Source organism: Lampris incognitus, chromosome 4 (assembly GCF_029633865.1).
Source record: "Lampris incognitus isolate fLamInc1 chromosome 4, fLamInc1.hap2, whole genome shotgun sequence".
NCBI classification, from domain to species: Eukaryota; Metazoa; Chordata; class Actinopteri; order Lampriformes; family Lampridae; genus Lampris; species Lampris incognitus.
In genome coordinates, this window is record NC_079214.1 from 56,993,541 (window position 1) to 57,006,292 (window position 12,752).

The window sequence follows — 12,752 nt, forward strand, 5'->3', positions numbered from 1 at the left end:
CAATGAAAGAATGAATGAGCCAACGAAACTAAAAATATTAAAGCGTTCACCTCTATTAAACACACACACACACACACACACACACACACACACACACACACACTTCGAACTTGCAACTGAGCATTGCTTTATTCACGGCTGTTGTAGGCCACACCCACGCCATACACACTGCCATTGAGCCCAACTCACAGGTCATCTCTCTCTCTCTAAAGACCCAACCCACTAACCCTTGATCCGACAACAGTGTACCACACCCCAGAACAGCAAAACATCTCCCCCAACTATGTACAGCTAACACTTATACCCCCCTGGTAAACCCGAACACGCTACAATACATCCATTATCCAAACCGCCCATCCTGCTCTCAGGGTCACAGGGATGCTGGAGCCTATCCCAGCAGTCATTGGGCGACAGGTGGGGAGACACGCTGGACAGGCCAGCAGTCCATCACAGGGCCGCTACAATACATAAATAACTAAATAAAACAAAATGAATAAATAATAAATAAGATTAATATCAATAACAATAACTACCACATGCAAACTTTATTTCAGAGAAAATTGGGACTTTGAAAATCGAGGCTTTGTCATTTAAATTGTCAAACTTCATATTAAAGAATAAATTTCAAGACCGCTCTGAATTTTAAGCACCAAAATTACAAACTGTCACTGAGAAACTTCCTGTTTCCACAGAAGAATTTCACTTCGGAATGATAGCAGACCATCTCGGAGTGTCACTCAGAAAATGTCAACTCAAGCTGATGTGGAATTTCAAAATTAAAACGCTCTAAAATGTCATATGAGCTGAATTCCCTCACAGTTCAGATTAGAATTAAAAAGGAAACTGCCTATTTCCATCAAACAGTTTCACTCCAGACTGACAGCAGACTATTTCCGAGAGTCACTTAGTAAATATTATTGCAATTTGATGTGGAATTTCAAAATTAAAGCGTTCTAAAATGTCTTGTATGAGCTATGTTCCCTCTGAATTCAGATTAGATTTGAAGGAACGCTGCCTGTTTCCACAAACCAATTTCACTTCAGACTGACAGCACACCACCTCACAGTGTCACTCAGAAAATATTAGCACAATTTCATGTTAAATTTCAAAATTAAAGCCCTCTTAAATGTCATAAATGAGCTATGTTCCCTCTGAATTCAGATAAGATTTGAAGGGAAGCTGCCTGTTTCCACAAACCAATTTCACTTCAGACTGACAGCACGCCACCTCAGTGTCACTCAGAAAATATTAGAACAATTTGATATGAAATTTCAAAATTAAAGCCCTCTTAAATGTCATAAATGAGCTATGTTCCCTCTGAATTCAGATTCGAATTAAAAGGAAACTGACTTTTTCCACAGACCAATTTCACTTCAGACTGATAGCACACCACCCCTCAGTGTCACTCAGAAAAAAAAAACAGCTCAAGCCGATGTGTAATTTCAAAATTAAAGCACTCTAAAATGTCATACTATGAGCTATGTTCCCTCTGAATTCAGATTAGAATTCTGAGGAAATTTACCTTCTTTCTTTTTTTTTCACAGACCAATTTCACTTCAGACTAACAGCACATCACCTCACAGGGTCACTTGGAAAATATCAGCTCAATCTGATTTGGAATTTCAAAAATAAGGCCCTTTTAAATATCATATTGTGGGAATGCAGGAATGAGGAGATGGAGAGATCGAGTTGAGTCAATTCCGTTTACTCGCTACACATAACACCGATACAGCACAATCCCTCTTGGCAACCAGCTAACCGCTAGGCTGCTGCAAACATGGCTGCCCGGAAACCCCAAGCAGTGCCTACGTCAACACTCTAAAATGTCTGCCTTAAAGGAGCAGCAGCCCCTGGTGAATCTACCCTCAAATGTGTATCACCACACAGGCCCCCCCAGAATTCACCATCACGAAAAAACGCAAAACAGTAATGCAACACAAAAGTACTCAGTGAAACAGTCAACGTCTCGGGGGGCGGACCAGGCGGCGAAAACGGCTGCGCTGAATGGGTATGGGGGCGGGGGCAGGGGCAGGGGACAGAGCCGGAGCCCAGGCAGGGGCCAAGGCTGGGCAAGGGGCCTGAGAAGGGGGGCGTCCACGCCGCAAGGGCAGGGCCATTTCGACCGGCCTACCCAGGTCCAAATGGGCAGGCTTGAGATGGTCCACCGAGACCTGATCCGGCTTGCCTCCCATGTACACCCCAAAGTTCTTAGGCCCCGCTTCCAGGACGCGGAAGGGTCCGTCGTAGGGTGGCTGCAGGGGGGTACGGTGGCTGTCGTGGCGAATGAAGACGTACCTGGCTGACAGCAGATCCTTGGGGACGTAGGACTGAGGGAGGCAGTGGTGAGATGTAGGGATCGGAGCGAAAGCGTTGGCACTGTCCCGAGCCACAGCCCGATGAGAAGCTGCTGACCAGCGGGCCACAGCGTCCGGGAGAAACTTAACCCGGACACACAGCGGCTGGCCGTAAACCAGCTCGGCAGACGAGGACTGGAGGTCTTCCTTGGGGCAGAGCGAAGGCCGAGCATGACCCACGGGAGGCGATCAACCCAGTTGCTGTCCGTGAGGCTGGCACGAAAAGCGGCCTTCATAGACCGATGAAACCGCTCACAAATTCCGTTGCCCTGTGGGTTTTATGCTGTGGTACGGTGGAGCTTCACTCCCAGCCCCCCCGCAACTGCAGTCCAGAGCTCTGACGTGAACTGCGGGCCCCTGTCAGAGGTAAGGTCAGCCGGCGTGCCAAAACAGGCCACCCAGGACCCGATGAACACCCCGGCCACCTCAGTAGACATGGTCGATGACAGGGGAACAGCTTCCGGCCACTTGGTGGTCCTGTCCACCATGGTGAGAAGGTGAGTGAACCCGTGAGAGGGGGGCAGGGGCCCACCAGGTCCACATTCACATGGTCATAACACCTCTCGGGCACCAGGAATGGCGCCAAGGGGGCTTTGGTATGATGGTGTACTTTGGAACGCTGGCACGCCACGCAGGAGTCAGCCCAGGCCTTGACGTCCTTCCTGAGGCTGGGCCAGACAAACTTGGCCCCCACCAGCTTAGTGGACGCCTTCACACCTGGGTGGGAAAGGCCATGGATAACGTCAAAAACACGGCGCTGCCAGAAGGTGGGCACCATGGGGCAGGGCTGGCCCGTGGAAACGTTGCAGAGGGACGTGACGTTGGCGCTGTCAAACACCACATCCTCCAAATGCAGCCCCATAGCAGCCGTCCAATAGGCCTGGATATCCGCGTCAGCGACTTGGTCTGCAGTCATGGCAGTGTAATCGAGTCCCAAGTGAACGGACCCTGCCACCGCCCGGGAGAGGCAGTCAGCGATCAAGTTGTCCTTGCCAGCCACGTGCCGGATGTCCGTGGTAAACTCCGAGATGGCAGAGAGCTGACGCTGTTGGCGCCCGGACCACGGCTCGGAGGTCTTGGCCATGGCAAAAGTCAGCAGCTTGTGGTCGACGAAGGCAGTGAAACGGCGGCCTTCCAACAGGAACCTGAAGTGTCGGGAGGCAAGGAAGAGACCCAGGAGGAACTGCTGCAGGGACTTCACAGTGCGGGGGCGTGGAAAACTGGCGACGGCGTCCACTCTGGCAGGAAGCGGAATGGCTCCTTGCAGGGAGATGCAGTGGCCGAGGAAGTCGATGGACGACAGGCCAAACTGGCACTTGGCTGTGTTGACTATGAGTCCATGTGCACTGAGCCGCTCGAACAACTGCCGGAGCTGCGTCAGGTGCTCCTCCGCGGATGCGCTGGCCACGAGAATGTCATCCAAGTAAACAAACAAGAACGGCATATCCCGTAGCATAGAGTCCATCAGCCGCTGGAACGTCTGCGATGCCCCCTTGAGACCGAAGAGAATCCACAGGAACTCCAAGAGTCCAAATGGCGTGATGACCGCTGTCTTGGGCACGTCCCGAGGGTGGACCGGTACCTGGCGGTAGCCCCGCACCACATCTATTTTGGAAAAGATGGTGGCCCCCGCCAGGTGGGCGGAGAAATCATGTATGTGTGGGACGGGGTACTGGTCACGGGTTGTGGCGTTGTTCAGGTGACGAAAATCGCCGCAGGGACGCCAACCGCCATCAGCCTTAGAAACCATGTGCAGGGAGGACGCCCATGGGCTGTCCAAGCGGTGCACGATGCCGAGGCGTTCCATGGTGGCAAACTCCTCCCTGGCGATCGCGAGCTTAGCAGAGTTGAGGTGCCGAGCACGTGCGTAGACCGAGGGGACGTCGGTGGCAATATGGTGCTCCACGCCGTGCTTAGCCACCGCTGACGAGAACGTGGGTGTGGCGAGGTCGGGGAACTCTGCGAGCAGTCGTTGATACGTGTCTCCGGCGGCGAGCATGTTTGACAGGCCGAGCGTCCCTGCACCTCCCAGTGTGCACGGGTATGTAGCGAATGAGACAGTATCGATCAAGCGACAGTTTGTAACATCCACCAGCAGTCTGAAGGTGCACAGGAAGTCCGCGCCCGGGAGGGGAACCGACACCGCGGCCATAACGAAGTCCCAGCTGAAACGCCGCCGGCCGAAACACACCTCCACATACCTGGTGCCGTAGGTACGTATGGGCGTGCCGTTCGCGGCATCCATCCGGGGGCCTTGACCGCCGGCCATGGTGTCCGCGGCCGATGCAGGCAGGATGCTACGCTGAGTGCCCGAATTGACCAGCAGCCGCCGGCCAGATAAGGCGTCCTTGATAAATAACAGCCTGCTGTTCTCGGCCGGCGCGCCGGCCCTGGCGTTTCCCTGGACGCTGAAGCTGCATGGCGGGCGACACTGCTTGGCCCAGGCACCAAACCTGTTGTGGTAATAGCACAACCCGCTGTCACGCTGGCGGCGGGCAGCCACCGCAGCCGCGGTGCCCGCTGCGTCCTCCAGAGGCGGGGGCGAGGTCTGGGTTGGGAGCATCGCATGAACGAACTGCTGCCGGTTGGCGAGGGAAATCCTGTCCGCTTCCGCACCCAGAGCGCGGGAGTCTTGGTGGAGGAGAGCGGGGGAGCTGGTTAACGCTGTGCGCACAGGCGCTGGGAGCTGCCGCAGAAAAATATGGGTGAAAATCAAGGAGGGGTCCGCCGAGCCCAAAACTGCCAACATTTTCTCCAGCAGCTCAGAAGGTCTGCTATCGCCGAGTCCGTTTAGTGACAACAGGCGATCCGCCTTCTCCATCTCCGACAGCTCAAAGAGCTGTAAAAGGAATGGCTTGAGTGTGCCGTATTTTCCCACAGCCGGAGGGGCTTCCAGTAGCCCCATAGCTCGGGCCGTCGTCTGGGCATCCAACGCCGCCACCACATGGAAATACCTCGTAACGTCCCCCGTTATTCCTCCCAGCTCGAACCGGGCGTCAATGTGCTGAAACCATGGCAGGGGACTGTGCTGCCAAAACTGGGGCAACTTCACCGTCGCTGCTGAGATGCTAACGCTAACACGAGCCGTACCGTTAGCATCACTCGGAGCCGGAGCGGTGTCGTCATCGCGTTGCGTCGACATGTTCATTGTCAACGTGCGGGGTCACCAATGTGGGAGTGCAGGGATGAGGAGACGGAGAGATCGAGTCGAGTCAATTCCGTTTACTCGCCACACATAACAACACCGATACAGCACAATCCCTCTTGGCAACCAGCTAACCGCTAGGCTGCTGCAAACATGGCTGCCCGGAAACCCCAAGCAGTGCCTACGTCAGCACTCTAAAATGTCTGCCTTAAAGGAGCAGCAGTTTTGGTGAATCAACCCTCAAATGTGTGTCACCACAATATGAGCTATGTTCATTCTGAGTTCAGATAAGAATTAAAATGAAACTGTCTGAAATGAAATTGGTCTGTGGAAACAGGCAGTTTCTTCTTAATTCTAATCTGAATTCAGAGGGAGCATACATTGAATATAAAAAAGCCTTCACACCCCTGTTAAAATTACAGGTTTTTGTGATGTAAAAAAAGGAAACCAAGATAAATCATGTCAAGTCAAGTTGCATTTTATATATCACTTTTCTAGCTATAACAACCACTCAAAGGGCTTTACAAGAGCTAGAATATTGTGTGTGTGTGTGTGTGTGTCTGTGTGTGTGTATATATATATATATCAATATAGATGTAGGAAAAAAAACTTTTAATACATAGCAGCTGATGAGTGCGCGACACATGAAACAAGCTTGTATTGCTATGTATTACAAGTTTTTTTCCCTATATCTATATTGATATTCCACTCCTCATTAGTTGAGCACTTTTATCAACACCATTGACAGTTTCCGGGGAAAAAACGCTATTTATATATAAACCTACAATGAGAATGAACACTAAAAGATTTGTTGGAAAGAAGAAAAATATCAGAACGTTTCCACTTTTTTTCTTAAGTTGCAATCTATAAAAATAAAGTTAAAAAACAATCAGATTTTAGGGGAAAAAAAGAAAAATATGAAACTTTGCATAGGTGTGCACACCCGTTTATAATTGGGGACGTGGCTGCATTCAGAATTAACTAATCACATTCAAACTTGTGTTAAATAGTAGTTAGTGGACATCTGCCTCAATTAAAGTGACTCTGATTAACCCTAAGTAAAGTTCAGCTGTTCCTGTAGGACATCTTGGTTGCATCCAACTGCAAAAGCCATGGTCCACCAAGAGCTTACAAAGCATGAACAGGATCTCATTGTTGAAAGGTATCGATCAGAAGAGGGGTAAAAAAAGAATTTCCAAGGCATTAGATATACCATGTGACACAGTGAAGACAAACATCAGCAAGTGGAGAAACTATGGCACAACAGTGACATTACCAAGAACAGGACGTCCCTCCAAAATTGATGAGAAGATGAGGAGAAAACTGGTCAGGGAGGCTGCCAAGAGGCCTACAGCAACTTTCACTCTGATTTTTTTTATTATTACATACAATTTTGGTAGTGGTTAAGGTAAGGTTGTGGTCAAGTTTAGGTAGTGGTTAACCTGCTGCATCTCATAGAAACAAGGATGTTGTCCCTAAAGCACATATCTCATACAAATGCTGAAGGGTGCCTTCTGCATCATATGTTGATGTTTGGTCAATAGTGTCAAAATAATAATGCCATAGGGGTGTCCGGGTGGTGTAGCAGTCTATTCCGTTGCATACCAACACGGGGATTGCCGGTTCAAATCCCTGTGTTACCTCCAGTTTGGTTGGGCATCCCTACAGACACAATTGGCCATGTCTGCGGGTGGGAAGCCGGATGTGTGTATGTGTTCTAGTCGCTGCACTAGCGCCTTCTCTGGTTGGTCAGGGCGCATGTTCAGGGGGGAGGGGGAGCTGGGGGGAATAGCGTGATCATCCCACGCGCTATGTCCCCCTGGTGAAACTCCTCACTGTCAGGTGAAAAGAAGCGGCTGGTGCTTCTTTTCACTTGCCACATGTGTGCCACATCTATCGGAGGAGGCATGTGGTAGTCTGCTGCCCTCCCAAGATCGGCAGAGGGGGTGGAGCAGCGACCGGGATGGCTCGGAAGAGTGGGGTAATTGGCTGGATACAATTGTGGAGAAAAGGGGGGGAACCCCCCCCCCAAAAAAAAAATTATAATAATGCTGTGGGATGAGACAAGGCTCTCACAGGAAAGTATAAAGCTGGGACAGACTTCAAAAAATCCGAACTATTCCATGCCTGTCGGTGGGCCAGTGGTACAGGCACAATGGTAATCAAAATTATTATGACAATTTTTGACCAACTGTATTCCCTTTTGTTTATTGCTGTGTTGCAGAGTTGGCTCCAGTGTCCAGTTTAGCTGTGACGACAGCTATGTTCTGCAGGGATCAAAAAGCATCACCTGTCAACGTGTCACTGACACACTGGCTGCCTGGAGTGATCACAGACCTATCTGTAGAAGTAAGTGTCACTTTATCTATCTATATATCTGTCTATGTATTTTTTCACATCAAAGCATATATATGAAGTTTAATACACATATAGGCACACAGACAAAACTAGGGACCACAACCGTTCATTCATTACGAGCTCATTGTCAAATAACTCTTAATTCTCTTTGCTGTCTTAGCGGTGTGTCAGTCATACATATTCACACATGCAAATTAAATTGTGAATTTTAGGCCAGGTTTTAGAATCAAACACTCTATTTTGTTATTTCATTTCATGCACTCGCGCACATGAAGTGAAACGAAACATTGTTTCCCCCAGCCCACAGCAGTACAACACAGAGACAAAAACACACCCAAAAACTACAAGAACACATATATCTAAACTAACACATATCTAAACTAAAAAAAAAAGACTGTCCAGGAGAACGAACGCCAGCCATGATGACTGTTGGAACTGCCAGTTTGCATGAGCTAGCAGTTAGCTTAGCCTGCCCCGCTTCCACATACTGTCAGGCTGCCCTTGGTGTTTCCTCTTCATTGAAGCTCTGGTCAGGGCCGTGGTCCCTGGGCCCACAAGATGCACCAGACCAAGCTCCCCCTGCCGATCCAATACCAGCTCTCCCAGCCAGACACCCTCGACACACCTCCCCGCACTCCACATGGCGACACTAAAAACACAGTCAAGGCTAGGCGAGGCCGCCTCCAGACCGCCCTAGGTGTTATCGGAACTGCCGGTCTGCATGGGCTAGCAGTTAGCTTAGCCTGCCCCGTGTCCGCGTCCTGTCAGACCGCCCTTAGTGTTACCTCTTCGGGCACAGCTCCGGGCAGGGCCATGGTTCCTGGGCTCACAGGATGCAGCAGATCTATTCCATGGTGCTGGATCAGCAGGGAGAGACCAAACTCTCGCTGCCGATCCAGCGCCAGCTCTCCCAGCCATCAAGCAAAGACACAAACTTAGACGTGGACCAAGACACCGCATAGATGGTACTTGGTGAGGCCGCCGCAACATGAATTCGCACCGCCATCTTCCCACACCGGAACTGGGTGAGGCCGCTGCAAACGTTAATTTGCGCCACCATCTTCCCACACCAGAAGCGGAATACAATATTATTACAATATCTTGCCCTATTTACAATAAGATAAGCACTATTGTGTTTGACCACACACTCATTTAGAGGCATGGAGCTACTGTAAAAATAAGTGAAGTGACATTTTTTTAATCTACAAATGTCCACCCTAAAACTCTCACTGTTATATTACTGGACACCGCACAGTGAGTGACTGACTGCAAATAGGTGGGACTCCAGCTGCCTACAAGTTTAGTGACAGCAGCCTGCTGGTTTTATTGGTCTGCAGTGAAAAGGCAGACAGCGATGGACAACCATGATTAAGTAGACACACACACTCTCTCACACACACACACACACACACACCATGCACACACACCATGCACATACTACACACTTGACAGCTTGTATCCACAAGGACAGTGTCGCACCTCATACATTATCGAAGCACACAGCAATACTCCCCTTGAGCTGTCTGTTTTGTGTTGTTTCGTTTCTGTGTGTGCATTTGTATGCGTGCGTGAGTGCACGCTCGCTTGTGTGTGTATTTGACAGACAAGCATTCCCTGTGCTCGGACACATAGTATAGGGTTCCTGTCACATCATATTATTGTGTGTGTGTGTGTGTGTGTGTGTGTGTGTGTCTGTCTGTCTGTGTGGGGGTCCATGTCTCTGCAGCTTACTTGAACCTGCCTGCTTTCATGACGAGGGCAAATCCTGTCTGTGAGAGAAAGAGTTAAGAGCAGAAATAAGTGAATTGATTGCTAAATTATTTTCCATATTGCTTTTATGGAAAAAGGAGAAAAAAAATACAACCTGAGAGTCATGATTATGCAGTATATGAAAATAAAATGGTGACCGAGCCGAGTTGTCATGGTACTATGCAGAGCAAGCAGACTTGTCCTATTGCAGTTGCAACTGAGTCAGGCTTACTCCTCTTTTTTTTTAATCATATGTGTGGCTCTAACACAGGCCTCTCTGTGTCCTTAACGTGACTCCAGCCAGCCAAGCGACAAAATGGCTGCCTTGAAATAACACTAGTTGGAAACAATACTGTTGAAGGAATGCAAAAGAAAACGCTTTTTGTTTTTCAGCCACAGATCACGCTATGTAGGGAGATGCAGACAGGCTACGCACTTGGTCTCTCTCTCTCCCTCCCTCTCTCTGTCTCTCTCTCCCTCCCTCTCTCTGTCTCTCTCTCCCTCCCTCTCTCTGTCTGTCTTGCGCTCTGTCTCTGTCGATGTCTCTCTGTCTCTGTATCTCTCTGTCTCTCTCGCTCTCTGTCTCTCCCTCTCTTTCTCTGTCTGTCTGTCTGTCTCTCTCTCTCTGTGTCGCTCTCTCTGCCTCAGTCTGTCTCTCTCTTTCTCTGTCTCTCTCTCTCTGTCTTTCTCTGTCTCTGTCTCAGTCTCTCTCTCTCGCCGTATGTGTGTATTACTAGTCAGACCAACAGACAAATAGGCAGGGGAGATAGACCAAGAGGACTGTAAAAGTAGCAAGTAAAACAGACAGACAAAAACAGACAGGCAGACAGAAAGATAGACAGAGGTTAAAAATTCCAGTAGCTCTGGTGGATCGAGGTAGTTTGAGTACCCTCCTGGGATTCAAACCCACAGGCTTCTCTTAGTCTCTGTTGAGACTTCATTGTTAATTAGAAACTGGTCTCTGGAATGAATCAGTGCGTGTGTGTGTGTGTGTGTGTGTGTGTGTGTGTGTGTGTGTGTGTGATATCATGTGGTGCATATTTTTGTGTTGCCTTGTGTGTGCCTGAGCTCTACTTTCTAATTAACAGGCAGATCATCGGAGGTCTTTCTCTCGCTCACTCTCTCCCTATTCTTTCCCATTTCTTTAACTCTCCTCATCTACCTCTTTCTCCCTGTCTCTCTCTGCCAATCCCTCTGCTCCATCTCCCTCACTCTCTGCTTTCCCCCCACTACCACCTTTACATCCTTTATCTTTACATTATCTTGTTTTACTCCTCTCCATCCCTTGACTCTCGCTCCATCGCTTACCCCTCTGTATTTCTCCTCCCTCTCCTTTTTTCCTTTTTTCTTGACTTCTTCTCCCTTATCACTGCATATATTTTATGTTTTCCCTCCTGTCCTCCCTCCCCCTGGTGGCAGCCATAGCCCCGAGCTAAATCATTATGATAAATAAAGGGCATATGTATGATCAAGTAAATGTCTTTCCACAGTGTGACAGTGCCTGTTGACTAAAAACTGACAAGAATTGAAAATGTCAAGGAGGCCCTTCAATATTATGGTTCCATTGAGAGGTGTTTTAAAGGGACCCTTGACAGCATACACGACTTTATGTCATATATTCCTTTAGGGCAATAATACACCGGCAACTTTATGAGCCAGTAGCAAAGAGGACAAAATCAATGTGGATTAAAAAAGTACGCTGGGAGGAACAAAAGAAATATTAAATGCACTGTCAATGAAATGGCTCTACAGCGAACCATCTAAGTATAGGTTCAACAGAAATACACTCGCTCCTAAAGCAAAACATTTTGGAGCAGAAAGGGTTATATAACAGCCTATGTGAGATAACAACCTAAAAATACCCTTTTGTACTTGAACAGGCTTCATTAATGTCTAGATGGCAGAGATTTTTTTTTAACAGCGTATGCTCCCAAACTAGTAGCACAACAAAACCTTTGTCAAGAGTTTTAGATGGCATTGTATAGACTGTTACCCAGCGATGCTGAGGTGAGATGCTGTCTGCAGATCTTTTTCAGGCTCTTCCAAATTCCTGTGGTTCTCAAATGTAAGCTGACATGCTAAGAGATGCTATTTTTCTCACGTTTTATGTGTGTGGCCTGCCTTTCCTTGACACTTAACTCCCCCAGGCTTGTAAATGTCTTCTTATGAGCTGGTCTTGATAAACTGAAATGTTCTTGGTCACCTGGCATGGGCAAATCTGGATTTTTTTTCTGTAGTAGCTTTATTATTTTTGTCCCGACCCACCATTTGTCATTTTAAAAAATGTTATCTTTTTTTCTTTTTTCATTTTCTTCGCTGTCTAGCTGTCTCCCTTGCCTTGCCTATCTATCTATGTATCTAACTATGTATCTGTTTGCCCCCAAACTGATTTCCGTTATCTTTGCTTATCTGTCACATTGAATGGTTTCAGATACAAAATATAATTTAAGACAAGGAGAACCTGAGTAAACACAAAATACAGTTTTTAAATAATTTCATCTATTGAAGGGAAACGGATGTTCCGCTGTGGTGACCCCTAATGGGTCAACAAAAGTAGTAGTAGTAGATTGAAGGGAAAATTTTATCCAACATCCACATCACCTATGTGAAAAAATAATTGACCCCCTGAATTTGATAACCGGTTGTTCCACCTTTAGCAGCAAGAACTGCAGCCAAACACTTACTATAATTAGAGATCAGTCTTTCACATCGATGTGGAGGAATTTTGGCACACTCTTCTTTACAGAATTGCTGTAATTCAGTGACATTGGAGGGATTTCGAGTATGAAGTGCTTGTCAAAGGTCCTGCCACAGCACCTTGATGGGGTTCAAATCATGACTTTGACTCGGCAACTCTAAAACCTTAATTTTGTTTCCTTGAGCCATTCTGAGGTAGACTTACTCTTGTGTTTTGGATCATTGTCTTGCTGCTTAACCTGACTATGATCCAGCTTCAGATCATGGACTGATGACTGGGTGTTCTGCTTCAGAATTTTCTGGTAGAGAGCTGAATTCATGGTTCCTTCAATGATGGCAAGTCTTCCAGGCCCTGAGGCAGCAAAGCATCCTTATACCATTACACTACCCACCACCATGTTTGACTGTCAGTATGATGTTCTTATTGTGAAATGCTGTTTGCTTTATGC

The 12,752-nt window shown here is 48.0% G+C and overlaps 1 protein-coding gene across 1 annotated transcript in view; it reads left to right on the forward strand.

Annotated features, from left to right (window-relative positions):
• LOC130112084 (CUB and sushi domain-containing protein 1-like) overlaps positions 1 to 12,752 on the forward strand; it is a 729,421-nt gene that overhangs the window by 315,630 nt on the left and 401,039 nt on the right. The window contains exon 9 of the mRNA XM_056279382.1: positions 7,724 to 7,848. Within this exon, the coding sequence (XP_056135357.1) occupies positions 7,724 to 7,848 (125 nt within the window). The remainder of the gene's footprint in view (positions 1 to 7,723; positions 7,849 to 12,752) is intronic.